Source organism: Lampris incognitus, chromosome 16, assembly GCF_029633865.1.
Source record: "Lampris incognitus isolate fLamInc1 chromosome 16, fLamInc1.hap2, whole genome shotgun sequence".
In the NCBI taxonomy this organism is placed as follows: Eukaryota; Metazoa; Chordata; class Actinopteri; order Lampriformes; family Lampridae; genus Lampris; species Lampris incognitus.
The window spans coordinates 31363209-31386786 of record NC_079226.1 but is presented as its reverse complement, the minus strand read 5'-3'; the positions used below and the strand labels follow the sequence as shown (position 1 = coordinate 31386786).

The following is a 23578-nucleotide window of genomic DNA, read 5'->3' as shown; positions in this document are numbered from 1 at the left end:
TTTGTCTTGTTTTATTCTAACCCTGACTCATTAAGTTGAGTCTCGTTATTGACCGTCCGGCTGCTGTTTCTCCCTTTTCAGATCCAAGACATTATTGTCGAGACTGGCCAGGCTGACCAGAAAGAGACCCGCTCGGCCAAGGACGCTCTTCTTCTGTGGTGTCAGATGAAGACGGCAGGGTATGTGGGATGCAAACATTACCCCGTTACCATCCTATAAACGGGGGAACAAACAGTACATTCACATTAATGGGGAGTCTTGTGGGATTGGCAAGAGTATGGAGCGTTGGGCACAGCTGAAGCCCTTTCAGGTTTTACAAGTGATTTTGCCAAATTCGAAACCACTCGTAAACCCGTTCAATCTTATCCCAAGTTAACTTTACTTATTTCTTACCAAAATGTTCATAAACTCTCATGTAGTTAATGTTATATGTGTAAATAATATGCCTCGTTTTTCGGTTGCACAAAAACTGTCTTAGGTTTCCTTAAAATCCAATTCAACTGGGCATCTGGGTAGCATACTGGTCTATTCCGTTGCCTACCAACACGGGGATCGCCGGTTCGAATCCCCGTGTTACCCCCAGCTTGGTCAGGTGTCCCTACAGACACAATTGGCCGTGTCTGCAGGTGGGAAGCCGGATGTGGGTATATCTCTTGGTTGCTGCACTAGCGCCTGCTCTGGTTGGTTGGGGCACCTGTTTGGGGGGGAGGGGGAACTGGGGGGGAATAGCGTGATCCTCGACACATGCTACGTCCCCCTGGTGAAACTCCTCACTGTCAGGTGAAAAGAAGTGGCTGGCAACTCCACATGTATGGGAGGAGGCATGTGGTAGTCAGCAGCCCTCCCCGGATCCACAGAGGGGGTGGAGCAGTGACTGGGACATCTCGGAAGAGTGGGGTAATTGGCTGGGTACAATTGGGAGAAAAAAAAGGAGGGGATAAATAAATAAATAAAAAAGTTTCATCTTGACACTGATTATAATGTCACTAAGCAGGAGGGATGGAAAATAATCTTTATTCACAGCAACAAAGAATTTACAAAGTAAAGAAAACAAACGAGGCCAAAGCCCACAAATTAAAACAAAAAGTAAACGAAGTGAGCAAACACTTGAGAAAAAAAAACATTGAAAAATGAAGACGAGAGCAAGAGCTGATGGTTTTCTTGTAAATTTAAGTTTACAAAAGAGAGTTTTAACCAGTCGTTTTCTACGGCGTCCGATGACAAAGGAAATTCGGTGGGTGAGTTTAGAAATGGGAATTTCTCTGTGAGGTCTCCGATGTGAAGCCACTGACAACGCCTTGGCTTTTCTTTTACAGTTATCCCAATGTCAACATCACCAACTTCACCACCAGCTGGAAAGACGGCATGGCCTTCAACGCTCTCATACACAAACACCGGTAAGGGGAGATGAATGGCCGAATCCACTCTCACCAGCGCCGTCTGTGAGATGTAAACACATGTAGCGCCCGTCTGCTCAGTGTCCCCTGTTCTTCACTCCCTGTCCTTCGTTCATCACCCACACTCCTTTCACTGCCTCTCTCTCTCTCGCTCTCCTCTCTCTGTCTCTCTCTCTCTCTCTCTCTCTCTCTCTCTCTCTCTCTCTCTCTCTCCATCTGTCTCCCTCAGGCCAGATCTGGTGGACTATAACAGTTTGAAGAGGTCCAACCCAACCCACAACCTCCAGAATGCCTTCAACGTAGCAGAGCAGAAGCTCGGCGTGACCAAACTGTTGGATCCAGAGGGCAAGTGGCAGAGGCCGTGTCCTCATGCAAAGACAAATGTTTACGAGCTTAAAGTCTGCCGGAAAGACACCTCGGGACCGACCCCAGTGACGTGTGGGTTTTGCCTCCCACTGACTGACTGACTGCTGTTCTTTCTCTCCCCTTGCAGATGTCTACACAGAGAACCCAGATGAGAAGTCCATCATCACGTACGTCGTGGCATTTTACCACTACTTCTCGAAGATGAAGCAGCTTGCCGTTGAGGGCAAGAGGGTTGGAAAGGTGAAGACGCGTGGCCAATGTGTCTTTTTTGTGTCCTGTATGTGTGTAATATGTTTTCGTGAATGTCTTAATGCGTCTTTTCTAAGCGGGCATGAATTGTGTATGTATGTATATATATGTATGGACAGTATGTATGTGTCTGTATGCACATGTCTGTGTATGTTTGCATACAAGCATGTTTAGTGGCACTTCTGTCTGTGCGTCCTAGAATTCTCTGCTAGTCGCCCCAACTCTCGTTTTCCGCCCCAGGTTCTGGATCACGCCATTGAGACAGGGAAGATGATTGACAAGTATGAGACCCTGGCGTCAGACCTGCTGACGTGGATCGAGCAGACCATCAACGTGCTGAACAACCGCAAGCTGGCGAACTCTCTGTCCGGGGTTCAAAAGCAGCTTCAGGCCTTCAACTCCTACCGCACTGTAGAGAAGCCGCCCAAGTGAGTCGGTTAACCAGGCCACTATTCCATTCCAAGATATCATTCTATTCTATTCTATTCTACTCTATTCTATTCCCAAGCATTTTATAGGGAACGTCATACTCAGTGTTAGATTCTGATGAGTATGACAATACACATCCTCTCCATGAAGTAATTTCCAGATACCAAAGGCTGAAGTGGGTTAGGGTTTTTCTAATATATCTCTCTTATTATAAGAATTATATTTACCGGGGGGCATTCGGGTGGTGTGGCGGTCTATTCCATTGCTTACCAACATGGGGAGCACTGGTTCGAATCCCCGTGTTACCTCCGGCTTGGTTGGTTGTTCCTTCAGACACAGTTGGCCGTGTCTGCAGGTGGGAAGCCGGATGTGAGTATGTGTCCTGGTCGCTGCACTAGCGACTCCTGTGGTGAATCAGGGGGGAGAGGGAACAGGAGGGAATAACGTGATCCTCCCACGCGCTACGTCCCCCTGGTGAAACTCGTCACTGTCAGGTGAAAAGAAGTGGCCGGTGACTCCACATGTATCGGAGGAGGCATGTGGTAGTCTGCAGCACTTCCTGGATCAGCAGAGAGGGTGGAGCAGCTACCGGTATGGCTCGGAAGAGTGGGGTAATTGGCCAAGTACAATTGGGGAGAAAAATCCACAAAAAAAAAACTACATTTACCAACCAATCAGAGTGCTGGATCCAAGCAAACCCGTTTATACACTGTAATATGCAATGCCTCATGAAGTAAATCTCATCTAAGTAAACTCTTTTTTTCACATCACTTTGAGCATTTTCTATTGATATCAGAAGTAGGATCACAATTTCTTTTTATTTGCCCTGTGCAGCTGGTGCACAGGTAATTTTACTGGTCAATTGGTGCTGACAGTTATCCAGTACAATACTGACACGCTACATGCAGGACAAAAACAGTACCTCAGCTGAAGTGCTGACAAGACAGGCTAAAAATAAACACACTAAAAGTATTAAGTGCACTCAATGCCAAACCTCCTATATAACCCTATCAACACATTTTCCCATTAGACTTCTCAACATGCTTGTGTGAGTTCCTTTGCATGGCGTTCTCAGTTTGTGACATTTTGTGTGACTTGTCGCCTTGTCCTAGGTTCCAGGAAAAGGGTAACCTGGAAGTGCTGCTGTTCACCATCCAAAGTCGAATGAGAGCCAACAACCAGAGGGTCTACACTCCTAAAGAGGGAGCCCTGGTCGCCGACATCAACAGGGTGAGACCCCCACTGGGCGCCACGCTGAAAACAAGTGTTAACAGTATAAGAGAATGGTTATCATAAAGAAAACCAAAAAAAAGAAAAGAAAAAAAAGAAAAAAAAGTTTACTGTCTAGGTTTGGATGTTGCTGTTATTTCCCACAGTTGTGATTTTTAACAGAATGATAGTCTTCTTTTGGACTTTGCACACACCCCTGATGTCTGAAAGTCCAGTACAAACTACGGGTCAATAATTGTCAGATGTTTGGGCATCCAGGTAGCATAGTGATCTATTCCGTTGCCTACCAACATGGGGATCGCCAGTTTGAATCCCTGTGTTACCTCCGGCTTGGTCAGGCATCTCTACGGACACAATTGGCCGTGTCTTTGGGTAGGAAGCTGGATATGGGTATGTCTCCTGGTCACTGCACTAGTGCCTCCTCTAGTTGGTCAGGGCGCCTGTTCAGGGTGGAGGGGGAACAGGGGGGAGTGGCGTGATCCTCCCATGCACTACGTCCCCCTGGTGAAACTCCTTACTGTCAGGTGAAAAGAAGCGGCTAGCGACTCCACATGTATCGGAGGAGGCATGTGGTAGTCTGCAGCCCTCCCCGGATCGGCAGAGAGGGTGGAACAGCAACTGGGATGGCTTGGAAGAGTGGGGTAATTGACCTGATACAATTGGGGAGAAAAGGGGGAACCCCACCCAAAAAAGTCAGATGGATAGAACAGAATTATCCTAACAACCCTGAGGAAAAAAAATTAGGACATGGAAATACTGAATCACACAAGCAATGCCATCATGTAAATGTATGAATGACATAATCAAAACAATGTTTTGAAGAAAGCAAAGGTAATAAGAGTGTGACTACCAGATATGATGAGACTCCAAAAAGGTGCTCTAGCTGAAAGAGCAGAACACGTTACTAACGTAGCCCCGATATTTTATTTTATCATTTCGTTTTATTCTTATTTGTACAATGAAACCAAAATACGAAACAAATTGTGTAGCTGGAATTAAGCATCCCACTAAAGGCTTAGCATAGTATCTCATCAGTACCATATGACGTTTTTAAGCCTGAAATAGCCATTATTTGGTGAGCTTTTCACTTGATTGCAAGTTCTAGTGCACTGTAAAGTGTGGAGTATTACTATACAAGTTACTTTCACTGACTATGTTACAGGCCATAAAAGGAAAATACAAGAGATGCCGTTCCTGTGTGTTTATTCTTGCTATTTTAAGGCGCTTCAGATTGGATGATATTGTGAATAATGGAGATTGTTCATTTAGCTGCATGACCTGGGTTCATGTTATGGCAAGCATCTGCCCTGCTGGAGTGACTCTGGGTGAGGACTTTGAATCCCTACCAATTCCTAGAAGATGTTCTGTAGGGGACCCCACCCCAGTATAAGAGGGAATGTGGGGAAAAAACACTTGTTTTTCCCTACAGGGATCAATAAAGCATCACATAAGGAATGTCTAAAGCACCCACCGAGTTGCAAAAGAAACCATATCATCTCATGCCTTTGCGTGCAGGCCTGGGAGCGTCTGGAGAGGGCGGAGCATGAGCGCGAGCGTATCCTGAGAGATGAGCTGATACGACAGGAGAAGCTTGAACAGATGGCCAGGAGGTTTGACAGGAAGGCGGCCATGAGGGAGAGCTGGCTCCTGGAGAACCAGAGACTAGTGGCTCAGGTAAAACGGCAGCACCAGCACCATGACTAACAGGACAGGTCACCAGTGTAACTGATGGAAACAACTGCCGTCTTATTCTGAACATCTGGCTGCTGTTAATAAACAGGTGTGCCGGAGAAGGCGAGGTTGCCTACAGTGCACATAAAGATTACATTTTGATTAAAACTTTCAAATTATGGGCGTCCGGGTACCGTAGCGGTCTATTCCGTTGCCTATCAACACAGGGATCGCCGCTTCGAATCCCCGTGTTACCTCCGGCTTGATCGGGCATCCCTGCAGAAACAACTGGCCATGTCTGCGGGTGGCAAGCCGGATGTGGGTATGTGTCCTGGTCGCTGCACTAGCGCCTGTATCGGAGGAGGCATGTGGTAGTCTGCAGCCCTCCCCAGATCAGCAGAGGGGGTGGAGCAGCAACCAGGATGGCTCAGAAGAGTGGGGTAATTGGCCAGATACAACTGGGGGGAAAAAAGGGGGGGGAGGAGGATGACAGTATTATGTAACCTAACTCCATGGTCCATGTGCTTAAGACAACTATTTATCCATGAAGAAAGATCCTGGATTTCAGCTTTAAGTTATATTTGTAATTAAATTACAGTTTTTGTGTGTCTTTGAGTGAAATGTAGATAGAACAAAATAACTTACCTGCATCTATATTTTGCTGTCTCCATTCTCAACATAATCTACTCTAAATTGGTGAATTTAACTTTTTTTAATGCTAGCAGGTATAAAGAGACCTTGTTAGTTTTGTCAGTGGTTGAATTCTACCCTGTGCCACTCAGTGCAAGTTTTTTTCAAAAATCATCATCTTATCATGCCTGCTCCTGCTTATGTATTAGGAGAGAAGTAGGTGTTAATGGAGACATTTCACATCTCTCTGTAACACACGTTTTTCTGCACCATTTATGTAAAATTCATGTCTGAATAGTTAATGATGAAGCGCCATGTGCCCCGGGGGGGGGTTCTCTCAATTCCTCTCTCCAGGATAACTTTGGCTATGACCTGCCGGCGGTGGAGGCGGCGAAGAAGAAGCATGACGCCATTGAGACAGATATTGCCGCGTACGAAGAGCGCGTCCAGGCCATGGTGGCCATCTCGAAGGCGCTGGAGTCCGAGCGTTACCACGATGCCAAGCGCATCGACGTCCGCAAAGATAACATCCTGCGCCTGTGGGACTACCTGCAGGAGCTGCTGAAGGCCCGCAGGGGGCGCCTGGATAAGAACCTGACCCTGCAGAGGATCTTCCAGGAGATGCTCTCCATCATCAGCTGGATGGATGACATGAAGGTAAAGGATGGGAGACACAGCACAGCAATGTACCCAATATACTGAAAGAATAAATGCAGAGTGTTATAATCCAATTTATTTATTTGTTAGTTAGTTTGTTTGTCCATTTATTTGTTTATTCATTTAATTTAAAAGGATCCCCATTAGCTGATGTCCATGGCACCAGCTAGTCTTCCTGGGGTCCGAATCCAGTACATCATATTCATCATATACATATTACAACATCACATTTCTGTTATGTTTGTCACATGTGCACTAATGAATCTAATGATAGCTGTACTACCACTAAACTTGACCCCAAACACCAATTGAATATCATCCTAAAGAAACTTATTAGAAAATGTTCAACTTATTAGAAAATTTTCATTCAAATATAACATGTGAAAAGAGTAATAATGCATATAATATATGTTTATATAGAATCAGTAGAGATGAACCATGATCACTTCCATAACCATTTTTACCCGTGATTGTCAGTACACGTTTTACTTGAATATCACCCTGGTGGTTTTTCAGGTGCACGTATGAGTCTCCCACTGCCTCTTCTTTGCCACGACCCCTGACCTTTCGGTTCTCTCCTCAGGCTCGACTCCTGTCTCCTGACTTTGGGAAGCACCTGTTGGAGGTGGAGGACCTGCTACAGAAACACACCTTGGTGGAGAATGACATCGCTGTGCAGGCAGAGTGGGTGCAGAGTGCCAACGCAGCCGCTCTCAAGTTTGCCAATGGAGACAGTAAGCACAATGCTTAATTTACGATGCCCTAATGATTTATTCACGTAAACAGCTTGTCTTTTTAAAGCTAGCATGCCCCTCTAAATGGGGGGAACGGATTACTTCTGGTTGCTCTTTAGATGTCAGCCAGGATAAAATCTTTTTATGAACCTCGGCCCAAGCATAAAACGATAGGTTGAAAAGACATTAGTTGAAATTGTTATTCAGGTCTTGGGCTGAAAACATTAAGAAACCGTATATTTATCGTATATGTGTCAGCAATAGTATTTTTAGGCAGCACATTGGTATAATTAAGAAGCAGAATGCACATTAAGCAGAGGAACCATATTCATATACAGGCTCTGATGTCAGAAAGCATGACACACTGTTGAAGTATCCTTAAGCAAGACAGTAAGTCTTGAGGTTTTATAGCTGACCTGTGCAAAACGAAGCAGACAAGCAAAAACAACTGTCTTTTTTTTTGGGAAGGCCCCCCTTTTTTTCTCCCCAGTTGTATCTGGCCAATTACCCCACTCTTCCAAGCCGTCCTGGTCGCTGCTCCACCCCCTCTGCCAATTCGGGGAGGGCTGCAAACTACCACATGCCTCCTCCGATACATGTGGAGTCACCAGCTGCTTCGTTTCACCTGACAGTGAGGAGTTTCAGCAGGGGGACGTAGCGCATGGGGGGATCACGCTAGTCCCCCCCAGTTCCCCCTCCCCCCCGAACAGGCTCCCCGACCGACCAGAGGAGGCGCTAGTGCAGCGACCAGGACACATACCCACATCCAGCTTCCCACCCACAGACACGGACAGCTGTGTCTGTAGGGACGCCCGACCAAGCTGACAGTAACACGGGGATTTGAACCGGTGATCCCCGTGTTGGTAGGCAACGGAATAGACCGCCACACCACCTTTATGCCCCTAAAAAGAACTGTCTTATGGGGGAACAATAAAACACTACAGTATTATTAAGACAAGGATTTTTTCGTTTGTGGTCTAGGGCTGAAATAATCGACACTGTCTGTATATAGTAATAAAATAAATATAGTATAGTATATAGTATTAAAATAAATAGTACATAATATGAACATGTTACGTTGGTATGAATATCTCTATTTACAGTTATGTTAAATGGCATGTGTTGTCCCTGTAAGAGAGGCTGCTAAAGGAATATTAGTACATTAAAGCTGCAATGGGAAGTTTTGGATATTTGTTGACTTGATGGACCCCTGCAGAACAATTTCATATCAAATAAACATCACCTCTTGTCGCAAAGTTCTACATTCATCTTCTGGTAGCTTGTGTATTTTTGTTGATGAGAAGAGTAAGAGATGTAGTGTCATTTCGGAAAAAGAGCTGTTTGCAAGATATACTGCGATGAGATAATGTGGCCCTGCTTGTGGTTGTGTAGCCTGCCTGTGTGCCACAAATGGTTTCATCAGATTTCACAGAGAATTCGACCCAAAGACAAGCATTTGAAATCATTATATGTTAATAATAATAATAATAATAATAATAGTAATACATTTTATTTGTGGGCACCTTTCCGAGCACTCAAGGACACCTTACAGAACACATTAGAAAACAAGCAGCACTGTATCAGACAGCATAAAATCAAAATAAAGCAGGGTAGACGATAAAAAGTTAACACAACAGACGAGTATAAAATCACCATCTGCACGAAACTCAATGAAGTGTGTATCAGACTGAATATGCCAGTTTGAAAAGATACGTTTTGAGATGGGATTTGAAGGTTGAAAGAGAGTCGATGTTGCAAATTTCTCATTTTCTTCACTGACGGTCCCATTTGAGGCATTAAACTTAAATCGAGACCGATACACTGAATAATCAGTGGAAAACACCATGAAGCAGCTTTAACTTTCCTTTCCTTTTTAATTCCTAGGCTACAAGCCGTGTGACCCCCAGGTGATCCGGGACAGGGTGCAGCACCTAGATCTGTGCTATCAGGAGCTGTGTGCCCTAGCCGCCCAGCGCCGGGCCCGCCTGGAGCAGTCCCGCCGCTTCTGGAACTTCCTGTGGGAGATGGCAGAGTTGGAAGGCTGGATCAAAGAGAAAGAACACATCTTCTCCTCCCTGGGTTATGGCAAGGACCTGACGAGCGTGCTGGTTCTACAGAGCAAGCAGAGTGCCTTCGAGGATGAGCTTGGCGCCCGCCGAGCCCACCTCCAGCAGATCATGGCCGAGGGAGAAAAGATGATTGAGGCCAAGCACTTCGGCTCCCCGAAGGTCCTGGAGTGCATGGAGGACGTCAGCAGGCAGTGGCAGCAGCTGGAGGAGCTGGCCGCGTTTCGTAGGCAGAACCTCCAGGACACGCAGGGGTTCTTCCAGTTTCAGGGAGATGCTGATGACCTCAAGGCCTGGCTGCTCGACGCCCAGAGGCAGATGAGCAGCGATGACGTGGGCCAAGACGAGTACACCACGCAGAGGCTGCTGAAAAAGCACAACGACCTGAAGAATGAAGTGGCCAAGAACAGTGCCACCATCCACGCCCTAACCAAACAGGCGAATGCACTACCGGAGGAGCTACGCAACACACCAGACATCCAGAGGCGCCTGGCAGACATCAGGGACCTGAACATGGAGCTCATGTCTCTGGCCGACCTGAGGCAGAAGAAGCTGGATGACGCCATGGCTCTCTACACGATTTTCAGTGAGACAGATGCCTGTGAGCTTTGGATGGGACAGAAAGAAACGTGGCTGGTTGGCTTGGATGTGCCCGAGAAGCTGGAGGATCTGGAAGTGGTACAGAATAGGTATGTAAAACAGATGTAAAACATGTCTACACGGAGGTAGTTCTTATATTTCTGAAATTATGTGCAGGTCAAAGTCAAATAGTATAATTTACAAAAAATCCTCTGAAAAGATGTGCTCGATGGCTTATCTGACTATTTACTCATCAGATAAGTCAGGTTTGCCACATATGACAGTTTAATGATTGCTGTAAAACATAATTGGGGAATCCGGGTGGCGTGGCTTGGGCTGGTGACTCCACATGTATCGGAGGAGGCATGTGGTAGTCTGCAGCCCTCCCCGGATCGGCAGAGGGAGTGGAGCAGCAACCAGGATGGCTTGGAAGAGTGGGGTAATTGGCCAAGTACAATTAGGGAGAAAAAGGGGGAAAATCCAAAAAAAAAAGGAAGTATTTGAAAGTCAGTTTGGTAAGTAACTGTGACTGTCAGCTTATCTGACATTTTCTGTATTATTCACATGCAAACTTTAGTGGCAGTAAAGGCTAAACATTGCAACTAACTGTGCTGGTTAAGACTAAAGCTAAGGGTTTTTTTTGCAAATGTTATTCAGCCAAGGTCTAGATTACATGCGGTTGCATGTCATTATAAAATCTTACTGTGTTTATAATTTAACTAATACAAAGTTTTTTTTCTTGACAGGTTGAGCATTCTAGCTCAAGACATGGGGAACGTTCAGTCGAGGGTGGACGATGTCAATAAAGCAGTAAAACAGCTCGAGGACAGCAGACACCCTCGTACCAAAGAGGTCAAGGAATGTCAGATGCGTCTGAATAAGAGGTACCTTCAACTTGACTGCACTCTTCTGTCTCAAAATATTGTAAATTCATACAGCACCTGAGCCAACTGTGTTATAAATGTTTCGATATTGATCTTGTTTCCAAAGATCGATATTCTGATATATAATTAATAATAAGTGTACCATATTAAAAATGTGAAGTATCGATTGATTGTTTGAGTTGAGTTGAGTTTTTATTCAAACCAAAACCTGTTCTCATAAAGTAGTATATTGTGCCATGTAAGACAGTCATGATCAGGTGATTATTTGCTAGATGTAGCTTTATTCGTAGCCTTTTTTTAAATAAAACTCTTCATACATAGTAAACATTTATTGAATGATGCCTCTCAGGTGGGAGGCCTTCAAGGCCATGGTGGAGGACTTGAAGAGCAAAGTGGATTCGGCTGTTAGCCTTCACAACTATGGGCTGGAGTGCGATGAGACGGAGACCTGGATCAAAGACAAAACACGGGTCATTGAGTCCACCCAGGACCTGGGTAACGACCTGGCAGCCATAATGACCATCCAGAGGAAACTGTTCGGCATGGAGAGAGATTTGGCCGCCATCGATACCAAGCTCACTTTTCTTAGGAAGGAGGCAGACCAGTTGGCCATGGACCACCCAGAGAACGCATCTGACATAATGGCCTGCAGAGGGGAGCTGGACGCCGCCTGGGACACGCTGAGAAAAACCCTGAAGGACAGAGAGGCCTCTCTGGGGGAGGTCAGTAAACTGCAGAACTTCCTTCAGGACTTGGATGACTTTCAGTCCTGGCTCTACAAGACCCAGAAGGCGGTGGCATCAGAAGAAATGCCCGCCACGCTTCCAGAGGCGGAGGAGCAGCTGAATCTCCATGATGCTGTGCACGAAGATATAATCAACCACGAGGAAGACTACCTTCGTGTGAAGGACACAGGTGCCCAGGTCACCAAGGATCAGGAGGACGACCCGCAGTATCAGCAGTTGGACCAGAGTCTGAAGGGTCTGGACCGTGGCTGGTTCGAGCTCCAGAAGATGTGGGACAGCCGTAAGAGCTTCCTGGACCAGGGCCTGGGCTTCCAGCAGTTCATGAGGGACGCCAAGGCTGCAGAAGCCATCCTCAATAACCAGGTGAATAAAATTATTTGCAATGTTTCCCCACTTTTTGTCCCAAATGGATGTTAAGGGCATGTTATCCCGATGTGTGTCAATTGAGTCAGCAGGTACAGGTCAGGAGATATATTGATATACAAGGTAAAACCAAACGAGCAAAGAAAAGTCAACTTTCATGTTGCCTCTACAGCATTGTCATCTACTCATCTACATATTACCTACCAAGGTAACTGTGTTACAGTGTATATTTGGTAACACTTTATAGTGAGTAACTGTAAATAGTGGTTAATAATGAGTAATAGGATACTTATAAGCGCTTACAATACACTTGTATTGTAAGAGCTTATAATTTTAACTATTTAGGACTTATTTGAGCCTAATCTTAACCTTCATGTTCAGAAATGTAAGGTCCAAATTCTAATTTCATTTTGTTCATAAATGTCCTTGTGCTTTTCTCATAATGATATTATTAACAATTATTTTAACATTGTAAGATGGTTTTTGATATTTTAAAGCCTTCTGCTGACAATTACAAGTGTTGGAAGAGCTTATAAGTGCCCTACTACTCATTTATTATCACTATTTACAGCTTCTTGTTATCAAGCATAACCATAAGTTTTGAACAAAATACAGTGGCTCTGACTGCGAGCTGGACTTGATGTGTGGCGGGCTTAGTGTTCCACTTTGTTTTTTAAAAATAAAACGATAAGTTCTCTTGAAAAGCTAAGAAAAAAAATTAAATTCTCCTTTCATCCTTTATCTGTAACTGCAACATGAAGCACACCAATGCAATGCTATTCAAAAGTATGCGGTAGCAAAAATGTAGCGTGGTGGGTTACCATACTGCATTTTTACCAAATAACACAGCACGTTGCTTGAGTGTTTGAGCTTTTGCTCAAGAAAGAGGACTACTTTGAGATTGTTCACACTTAACCTATGTGGGCCCCACACCTTCAGGAGTACACCTTGGCTCACATAGACAAGCCTGACACTCTGGACGGGGCAGAGAAGGCCCTCAAGAAGCATGAGGACTTTATGAGCACCATGGAAGCTAATGAGGAGAAGATTGACAGCACCCTGCAGGTGGGTCAGCGGCTGGTGGACAGTAAGAACCTCTACTCTGGGAAAGTTCAAGAGAAAATGGATTCCATCCAAAACAGGTCAGTCACGACTAGTTTTCTTTCTTGTTTTGTTGTTGTTCTTTGCAGTTTAAGTGTCTGTGTAAGAACAACTGAATGATGTTATATTCTAATGTTATACGAGAGCGGTGGTATAGTTGTTGCGACCAGTCTTGGTTTTTGTCCTTTGGTTTTCATTTTGACAGGATCTCCACCACGGGGTCTATTGGGTTTGACTAAACCTTAACGTGGTTGGTCTTGACGATCTCTACAAAACAATAATTTGTAGGGCATCCGGATGGCGTAGTGGTCTATTCCATTGCCTACCAACATGGGGATCACCGGTTCGAATCCCCATGTTACCTCTGGCTTGATCAGGCGTCCCTACAGATACAATTGGCCGTGTCTGCTGGTGGGAAGCCAGATGTGTCCTGGTCGCAGCACTATCACCTCCTCTGGTAGGTTGAGGCACCTGTTCGGGACTGGGGTGAATAGTGTGATCCTCCTATGTGCTACGTCCCCCTGGTGAAACTCCTCACTGTCAGGTGAAAAGAAGCGGCTGGTGACCCCACATGTATCTAGGAGGCATGTGGTAGTCTGCAGACCTCCCCAGATTGGCAGAGGGGGTGGAGCAGCGACTGAGATGGGTCGGAAGAGTGGGGTAATTGGCTGGATACAATTGGGGAGATAAAGGGGGAAAAATCCTGGGAAAAAAAAAAACCCAAAAAATAATTTGTAGTCTTTCTCTCTCAATAGTTCACTCCTTCTGTGTCCATTAACATCTAGTATCAACCCACTGATGTCTGGCCAAACATATCTCTGTTGTTTCTTTTTTTTTTTTTGGTCATACTTTATTTTTTATTGTTTTTCCATTATATAAAGACACACCAAAGAAAACAAAATAAAAACAAAACATAAAAAGATCTGGATTGCACTGTTTCCATGAAGCCTATATAGTATTTCTGTGACACATTCAGTGCACCATTCACTTATCTAGTCGCTGACATGTAAACATCGTCCATCTCTCCCATTTGTCTCGACATTGTTCCTCTTGAGTTCTTATCCTGTGAGTTAACAGTTCCATATCATATATTGCTTTCACTATTTTCAGCCATTCATCCTGTGTTGGTGGTTCTGCCTTGAACCATCTTTTCGTAATGGCCTTTTTACAAGCTGCCAACAAGATTTTCAGCAAATGTCTTTCTTCTCTTAACACAATATCTCCTGTCATATTACCAAAATACAGTACCATACATGACATATAGGTATATCATAGCCCAGGATTTCATTAATAACCGTATGAACATTTTCCCAGAACTGTACAATTTCAGGACAAAGCCAAAATACATGGGGATGGTCTACAATTATTGCCCCACATAGTCTACAACATGGTTGTGCTATAGACAAGTATTTACTCTTAATTTTAGTTGCAATAAAGAATCTAATTACATTCTTCCAACAATGTTCTCTCCAGGTACGAGAGGATGTTGTAGACTGTTGTGTTCTCCACAGATGCAACCATTTATCTTCTGTGATATTAACATCTAGTTCCTTTTCCCAATTCAGCTTTACATATAATGTTGTGTTTCCTCTTCTCTCCATTAGGGGCTGATATAATGTAGCTCTTATTCTACATTTCTCTGAATTGTGCACACTAATTATGGTTCTAATTATTCCATTTTTATCTCAGTTTACATTGTGCTCCATTTCTCTGGTCATAAAAGTCCCTTAATTATAAATATCTGAAGAAGTCTTGGTTGTGTAATGTATAGTTTTGTTTCAGCTCCTGGAAACTCATAATATTATTACTGTACAAAATGTCATTATACCACATATGTCTGTTGTTTCACTGGCTCCTTTTATCTAAATCCTTCCTTATGAACCCTTACCCTGATGGACTCTGTAACACTCTCATCAGTATGGGATTGTTTGTGCTGCTGTTCTCTTCTGTTGTAGTGTAGTCTTATTTCTGTGCCCCGTGTTCGCCCTGTTTTTGAAACACTACATAAATGCTGATTTAGAGGCGTGCTTAACAACAGAAGTTATTTTTATCGGAATTATTTTTATCATTATAACAAATGCAAAAGTTTGAGTCGATCAGCCAGTTCCCATTCTACTGGTGAGACAGCTTCCTTAGTGTCTTCAGTATTACTGCATGGTAACAGTAATAGTAGTACAGTATCATGAGTGTCGACAGTTAGCGGTGGAGAGAGCTTCCCCCATTGACTCCAGCCATCCGGTTTGAGAGACAGGCGCCTTCGAAAGTAGATATTGATCTCAAAGTAAGAGCGCCTCCTTGCTGTCTGGCAGATCCGGTGTAGAGTGCTGCTTTGATCAACTTTGTCAGGTGTTTTTCTGTTGGGAGCTTATGTTGTTGCCACAGTGCATGGATTTATTGGTTTAACTTAGCTGTAACAACACAATCATGAATCTTTCAGCACATACGAACGAGGGCTTGAATTAAGTCAATGACAGGATATGCGGAGTGGAGAAAAGATGGGTTCGGTGCAGATTGTCGTTCTGGCATTTTTATGATTATGTTTGCGTTTGACCTGTAGGCATGACGCCAATAAAAGAAGAGCCCAGGAGGTGTCTGGAAAACTCAAGGATAACCACGACCTCCAGCACTTCTTGCAGAACACTCAGGATGTAAGTTTTGTGTCTATTTGATGTTAACGTTACAACCCCGAAGATGCACATTCAAATTAATGTATTTCCTAAGACTTTCCATCTCTATTGTAGCTAAGACAATAGTTAACCCATAAATATCCAAGTTATAATTATGCTAATAATTAATTATGCTTTTGAATTTGCTCATTTTGGTTCCCGGGAAAAATTGTTCGACACATTGCTTTTCTCCGCAGCAACCATATTCAGAAGAATGTCAGGTATTGCATCCAGGTAGCGTGGTGGTCTATTCCGTTGCCTACCAACACAGGAATCGCCAGTTTGAATCCCCGTGTTACCTCCAGCTTGGTCGGGTGTCCCAACAGACACAATTGGCCATGTCTGCGGGTGGGAAGCCGGATGTGGGTATGTGTCCTAGTCGCTGCACTAGCGCCTCCTCTGGTCGGTCAGGGCACCTGTTCAGGGAGGAGGGGGAACTGGGGGGAATAGCGTGATCCTCCCACGTGCTACGTCCCCCTGGTGAAACTCCTCACTGTCAGGTGAGAAGAAGCAGCTGGCAACTCCACGTGTATCGGAAGAGGCATGTGGTAGTCTACAGCCCTCCCCAGATCGGCAGAGGGGATGGAGCAGAGACCGGGATGGCTCGGAAGGGTGGGGTAATTGGCCGGATACAATTGGGGAGGGGAAAAAAAGGGGGAGAGGAGAATAAGTCCTGTAAGAGGACATGCAGATATGACAAACCAAGCACACAGAAGACCTTCACCAACAGATACTACAACACCACTACATTTTAAACTGTAAAATTACAGTGTGAGGCTGAGGCACAGCCTGCATTTTCCTCACATGACATAGGCCAGTTAAAATAAAGATAATTCACTCATTCATTTATTCATAAGCCCATAAACATCTGTGTGGCGTATATGGAAAATGCAGCGCTTTCAGTGGACTTTTTAATACTTACTATGCAGTCGTCAAGTTGCTGCCACCAGTATTTCCTCAGTGTAGGTGATGAGCTTTTATTTTGAATGGATACCTGGGATTTGGGCTGAATAAACACCATTGCAGCTACCAGCATCACCACAGGTGTCATTGAGCTAAACAAAGACAATAATCTTCAGGCTTTTTTTTCTTCAAGCTATAACATTTATTTTAATGTAATTACCCATTCATCAAAACTTGACATCACAGTGTGTTTTCTTGAAATCTGACTATCCTAGAAGTGATATTTGCCCTACACACACGACGTGTGCAGAACAACAGCTTTTTATAACACCTCTCCATTCATTGGGACAGCGGCGTTCCCATTTGTCTGGTCGATATTCCGTTTCCTACAGATTAAGTCCTGCAAACACAAAATCACCTCAGCAAATAATTCAAAATCACCTCAGCAAATTATTAATTGTGTCCAATTTGAGATAAATTTGCAATTGACCCAAGCTACAGTTTCAGCGGTGAATCGTTTTAATGCACATTTTATCTTCATGATGTTTAGATGTTGGATGCCAGCTTGTTCTTTTTTCTCCTAAATGGGAGAACACGATATGTGCAGTCAGGTGAGTCTTTTACATGCTGAGTTATGTTTCTGTCCATTGTTCAGCTGACTGTTTGGATCAATGAGAAGATGCTGACGGCTCAGGACACGTCGTATGATGAGGCCAGGAACCTGCACAGCAAGTGGCTGAAACACCAGGCCTTCATGGCTGAGCTGGCCTCCAACAAAGACTGGCTCAACAAAATAGACCAGGTCGATATACAGTGTGTGTGTGTGTGTGTGTGTGTGTGTGTGTGTGTGTGTGTGTGTGTGTGTGTGTGTGTTAAGGGATACAGGAGTATCTTCATATAGAGAAGTAAGTGCTATTATGACACACTACTTATGGTCCTTGTATCAGCCTCTGGGGATGTATTAACTCCCACTCCCTTTAACTCTTACAGAAAGCTACAGGCGGCTAGGAAGATGGGATGCAAATGAGAAAGTTAATCTCTTCTTCTAGTGTGCAGGCTCATTCAAATGCATTACAACTACTCTTCAACCACACTGCCTGTGACCTAGTTTGGATCCTGGCCTATATTCTACGGTCTAAGGTTATATTTCTGTGTATGAAGGACTTTGGTATTAAACACGATATCTACAAGATTGATGGGTATCGCTTCCTTACTGTTCACAAATAATGGGTATGTTTTGAGGGACAATAGATGACAGAAGTCCTGCGTCAGCAATTCAACTGACTCTATGCTTTGTTTGGTCTATATATTTTTACAGGAAGGCCAGGAGCTGATGGAGTCCAAGCCTGAGTTTGAGCCTATTGTGAAGGAGCGTCTGGCCAAGCTCCACGAGCTGTGGAAAAAACTGGAGGACACCACCCAGGACAAGGCCCGCCTGCTGTTTGACGCGAACCGCTCCGAGCTGTTCGAGCAGACCCTGGCTGACATGAAGAAATGGCTGCGCGAGCTGCAGCAGCAGGTACAAAGCAGCGACGAGGAGGTCAAGGACCTGACCAAGGCCAACATCCTGCTCAAGAAGCACCAGGTACTATTTGCTTGTGTGCCCATAGCCATGTGTGTCTGATTCCTTTGTATGTGTTCCTGTTCATACCATTTCGCACAGTTTAAAATTGTCTTTTCATACAGTTTGGTTTCTTTTTAATTATTTCTTTGAAGATGTAACTATGCTTTGACACCTTTCATATGAGTGTACTCTACTTATGTCAGAATACAATCGTTCAAAGTCATCACAAAGTTACTCTTGTATGACTAGAATACCACAAAAGGATATTAAATAACCTTTGAGTTAGTAATGATTTGATTAACGGAAAGGTGGGTAAATAAACTGGTAAGGCAAGCAACCACCAGTGTAAACTAAAAAAAATGACCCTTTCAGATTATTTCAACGAGAAAGATGGGTACAATTTGGGATAGAAAAGGAGGGGGGGGGTAAAAAAATAAATTATAAAATGGAAATATAAATTTTCATGAGCTGGAGTTACCATCACATTCACAGTACCTTTAATAATGTAGTACACCAATATGTACCATAAAAATGGATACAAGCTTGAAAAAGTGGAAAACTTGATCTGTTTCCCTCATAAAGAAGGCGATAAACAGAGTTTAGGTGGGGTTTACCCTGTGGTACCTCCTGTCTTGATTTTTGGTTACTCATTGCGTCCTCTATTCAACTCCCCATGTGAAAGGTGACAGAGAACCAGGTGCGTGACCGGGCACGGGAGCTGGAGGAGTTCCAGGAGGCGGTCCAGAAGCACGGGGGAGGCAGGGAGGACCAGCCGGAGCTGGAAGCCGAGCAGCAGGCCCTGCAGAAGGCATTCCAGCAGCTCCTGACACCCCTGGCCCAGCGCAAGGGCAAGCTGGAGGCCGCCAAGGCCATCCATCAGTTCTACAGGGACCTGGCTGATGAGCTGGTGAGGACAAGCCTTGCTTTGGATAGAAACTAAAAAAAAATGGAAGGCTTCTTGATGGCTCAAAAATCTGCAACAACAGCATTCTGGGTCTGAATTTTGACCAAGCAACTGTACTGATTCAATCACCTCTCTTAACCCTCTTGCCTATCACTGTCTGCCTTTCTGTCTAAATAAAACAAAAAGTTGCCAAAAACTTCTCAGAAAGATTTGACTACAAATCTGTGCTGCAAAACCAGTATATGTGAACAAGTCTGACAGTCTTCAAACCCACAATCAATCTAATCAGCTTGTTTCAGGAATTGTTTCTGATCAAGAACTGACTATGTAAGGTTATAGGTATATCATTATTTGAGACTATTTCTCTTGCTTGTTACTTGTTCTCAGCACTTATTGAATTCACTCATAAAAAAAAACCTCTTTCTTGCGCTTTTACTTTAGCACTGGTTTTGCTCTTAGATGCTTGTTTAGATGCACTTATGACCTCTGATTACTAGTAGTTCTCCTGATTTCCTACGTTAAATGCACTTATTGTAAGTCACTTTGGATAAAAGCGTCGGCTAAATGAATGTAATGTAATGGAATGTAATGTAATGCTTCAAGAACTGCATTGGCAGATTATGTTGCTTCTTTTGGAGATTTTCTTTGAATATGGTCAATCTTGTCTAGATTTCAACATGGCTTTTTTGCAGCGTGACTTCTACTCTTAATGATTGATTAAACAAGATGAATAACCACGCAATGGTTGTTTTTTATTTTTTCGTTTCAGAATTAGTAGGCGGTTTGAGTCAGAATGTTAACCAACTCTACGTTAGGAATATTCAATGACAAGCTTCAGGACTTTGGCTTGTAACATTTCGATATTGATCTCCTCGACCACAGAAGCAGCTCAGTATGTGCACCGAGTGCATTAGATATTAGGACCATCGACCAGCTGCTCCTCTCTCTGAAATAAACTAACCAAGGGAGATCCAGAGGTGCAGGGGTGGCAGATTAAAGCGGGTGGGTTTTTAATCATCATGTATTTGTAACAATTTCAGAGAAGGCGCAAGGAAGGGAGTCATAATATTATGCAAGGATCAACTTCTTTTTATTTTCAATCTGTGTTTTTCTTCCACTCTCTCCCTCATCCTTCTGTCTTTGTTTCTCTCTCAGCTGTGGATAGAAGAAAGGATGCCCCTTGCAATGGCAGAGGAACACGGCCACAATCTCCAAACTGTGCAAATGCTGATGAAGAAGAACCAGGTAACCGTCTAGAAGACAGAATGGAAGAAGTGTTCCTCGTGTAGCTGCTCATCTCTTTAGTAGACTTGTAGTTGGTTGGCTCTATTTACATCTTGTTGTAGTCAGTTCCATTAATAGAAGATGTTTTTGTGTAACTTTTTTGGGGATTGATAACATTTTCTAGATTTAAAACCAAAAATACATATAAGATTTAAATATTAAAGCTGAAATCAATGATGAAACTATATGGGAACACTGTCCAACTATTTGAAGAACTGGTAGATTACCTGTCCAACAGAAGCATCATCACATCGCTATGTTTCAATCCTTCTTCCTGCTTGAGTAGGAACGTGTTTGCCGCTGTACGTGTTCTTCGTAACCGGTCACACATTTCAGCAGCAGTATATGGAGAGTATCTACAACCATGTTAAAGGTGCCAGTTAGTACATAAGCTTACTCCATGGTTGAGGTGAATAAAATAACCATTTATTAGAAAGAGACAGAGAGAAGAGAGAGAGGAGATATGCTTTATTAATCCCTGTGGGGAAATTCATCCTCTGCATTTAACCCGTCCTTGCCATGTAGCTAGGAGCAGTGAGCAGCCGCTGTGCAGCGCCCAGGGAAATGGAGAAAAATCCCGGATTTCAGCTTTAATGGTTGCTATTGCTTATGAAAGGGTAGATAAACTCCAGAATAAATTTATAGGGTAAGCAAATCCAGGTGGCGTGGCGATCTATTCTGTTGCCTACCAACACGGGGATCGGTGGTTCAATTCCAAGTGTTACTGCCGGGTTGGTTGGGCGTGCCTACAGACACAATTGGCCATATCTGTGTGTGGGAATCCAGATGTGGGTATGTGTCCTGGTCACTGCGCTAGCACCTCCTCTGTTAGGGGGAAGGGGGAACTGGGGGGAATAGCATGACCCTTCCACATGCTACGTCCCCCTGGCGAAACTCCTCACTGTCAGGTGAAAAGAAGCGTCTGGCGACTCCACATGTTTCGGAGGAGGCATGTAGTAGTCTGCAGCCCTCCCTGGAGCAGCAGAGGCGGTGGAGCAGCGACTGGGACAGCTCGGAAGAGTGGGGTAATTGGCCAGCTACAATTGGGGAGGGAAAAAAAAGGTGCCAGTTAGTACATAACCTCACTCCATGGTCGAGGTGAATAAAATGACCATTTATTAATGGAGAAAAATCCCGGATTTCAGCTTTAATGGTTGCTATCGCTTATGAAAGGGTAGGTAAACTCCAGGATTAAACTTAAAAGGTAAGCAAACGTAGTTCAGACAAGTTAATCTTGTATTATGTCCCTGCTGCCTTCCACTTTAAACCCTTTTTTCTCCCCTCCTGTCAGTCTGTCAGACTTTATGTCAAGAAGTACAACCAGACTTGATAGAGATACAGAACCACAATGCCATGCTGATTTCACATAAACACACATTTAGAAAAAAAAAAACCTTCTGTGATCCCCCCTCGGCCAGACACTACAGAAGGAGATCGAAGGGCACCACCCACGTGTCGACGAAGTGCTGGAGCGAGGGAGGAGGATGGCGACCGCTGCCGGAGCGGAGGACAGGCCTGAGGCCGAGCGGATCACAGACCACGTCAAGGAGCTGGAGGAGGCGTGGTTGCGGCTGCAGGAGGAGATGGACAAGCGGAGAGACAGGCTCAACGGCTCCAACATGGCCCAGCAGTATTACAACGACGCGGACGAGGCCGAGGCCTGGATAGGAGAGCAGGAGCTGTACATGATTGCTGATGAGAAGGCCAAGGTGGGGGACAGAGGAGAGAGGGCACACGCCGGCTGGGTTGTCTTTATTCACTCAGAGAATTAGCTGCAGATGTTGTAGCGCTGTATTTCTAAACAGATATTATATGGATCATTAAGTCTAAACAAGGCGTGCCATGGGAATAAATGGGATTGCACGCGTTAATGTGATTACATGGTTTTGTCTGTCATCACTTAAAGTGAAATAGTTTTCATAAATGTCTCCCTCCTTTGGGAGATTACATCAAGTTTTCAAGAATTGATTCCTTTTTTTTTTCTTCTCCTCATCCTTCTCTTTTTCTTGTTTTCACCCTCTCTCTCTCTCTCTCTCTCTCTCTCTCTCTCTCTCTCTCTCTCTCTCTCTCTCTCTCTCTCTCTCTCTCTCTCTCTCTCTCTCTCTCTCTCTCTCTCTCTCTCTCTCTCTCTCTCTCTCTCTCTCTCTCTCTCTCTCTCTCTCTCTCTCTCTCTCTCTCTCTCTCTCTCTCTCTCTCTCTCTCTCTCTCTCTCTCTCTCTCTCTCTCTCTCTCTCTCTCTCTCTCTCTCTCTCTCTCTCTCTCTCTCTCTCTCTCTCTCTCTCTCTCTCTCTCTCTCTCTCTCTCTCTCTCTCTCTCTCTCTCTCTCTCTCTCCAGGATGAGCAGAGTGCCATGTTGATGCTGAAGCGTCACATGATCCTGAAGCAGGCGGTGGATGACCATGAAGACTCAATCCAGAAGCTGGCCGACCGGGCCCAGAAGATGCTGGCTGAGGACCACCCTGATGGGTGAGTGCTATGATGTTCCACCGTGCATTGTGGGTAAAAAAAAAAATCACGACCAAAGATCTTGCAATGAGGCAAATTCCCATAATGTTGTTCGAAGTATTTAGTTCACTACTATATTCACATTTCAGTTATGCATATATGTATATCTATGCTGATATGTTTATCTATGTCCACATTACTTGTGTACATGCGTTCTGTATATAATGTGTTATTCTACCTCTGTAGAATTGAATAACACATTATATACATTATTATATACATTAATAATGTATATAATACATAATAATAATGTATAGCCTCATGCAGTACCTGAATTTTTCCCTGGGATTAATAAAAGCATGCTCTAATCTCATCTCATCTAATCTAACATCAATTTCATGTTTAAACTGATAGCATTGATAATCATAGTATAGGACCAGAATCAAACTTACAGCAGCTTACATGAGCTTTAATCAATTTTGATCAAATTTGAATTGCCTGGTTAATCATGTAGACACAAAAGGCGTAAAAGAAGATAAAAAAAAAAGTAGTATATCCAGGCAGGCAAAGAAATGACAGGTGAGGGATTAGCGAGGCCCCTCTGCACAGTCTGTGCAAAAATTGAATAAAAAGTCAACTAAAGTCTATGTGGAGTCGAAACAAACAATAAAGCCTATGATAAAGTCTTTATAAAGTCTGTCAATTCTTTA

At 44.1% G+C, this 23578-nt stretch overlaps 1 protein-coding gene across 1 annotated transcript in view; it reads left to right on the top strand.

Annotated features, from left to right (window-relative positions):
• Window positions 1–23578, top strand: part of sptb (spectrin, beta, erythrocytic) — a 63684-nt gene that overhangs the window by 21688 nt on the left and 18418 nt on the right. Inside the window, exons 5-24 of the mRNA XM_056295538.1 lie at window positions 82–179; window positions 1317–1397; window positions 1627–1742; window positions 1891–2003; window positions 2253–2440; window positions 3554–3671; window positions 5187–5345; window positions 6327–6629; window positions 7213–7363; window positions 9248–10118; window positions 10755–10892; window positions 11242–12001; window positions 12941–13143; window positions 15660–15750; window positions 17327–17473; window positions 17990–18256; window positions 18918–19142; window positions 20295–20384; window positions 21842–22132; window positions 22759–22889. Coding sequence (XP_056151513.1) covers window positions 82–179; window positions 1317–1397; window positions 1627–1742; window positions 1891–2003; window positions 2253–2440; window positions 3554–3671; window positions 5187–5345; window positions 6327–6629; window positions 7213–7363; window positions 9248–10118; window positions 10755–10892; window positions 11242–12001; window positions 12941–13143; window positions 15660–15750; window positions 17327–17473; window positions 17990–18256; window positions 18918–19142; window positions 20295–20384; window positions 21842–22132; window positions 22759–22889 — 4541 coding nt within the window. The remainder of the gene's footprint in view (window positions 1–81; window positions 180–1316; window positions 1398–1626; window positions 1743–1890; window positions 2004–2252; window positions 2441–3553; window positions 3672–5186; window positions 5346–6326; window positions 6630–7212; window positions 7364–9247; window positions 10119–10754; window positions 10893–11241; window positions 12002–12940; window positions 13144–15659; window positions 15751–17326; window positions 17474–17989; window positions 18257–18917; window positions 19143–20294; window positions 20385–21841; window positions 22133–22758; window positions 22890–23578) is intronic.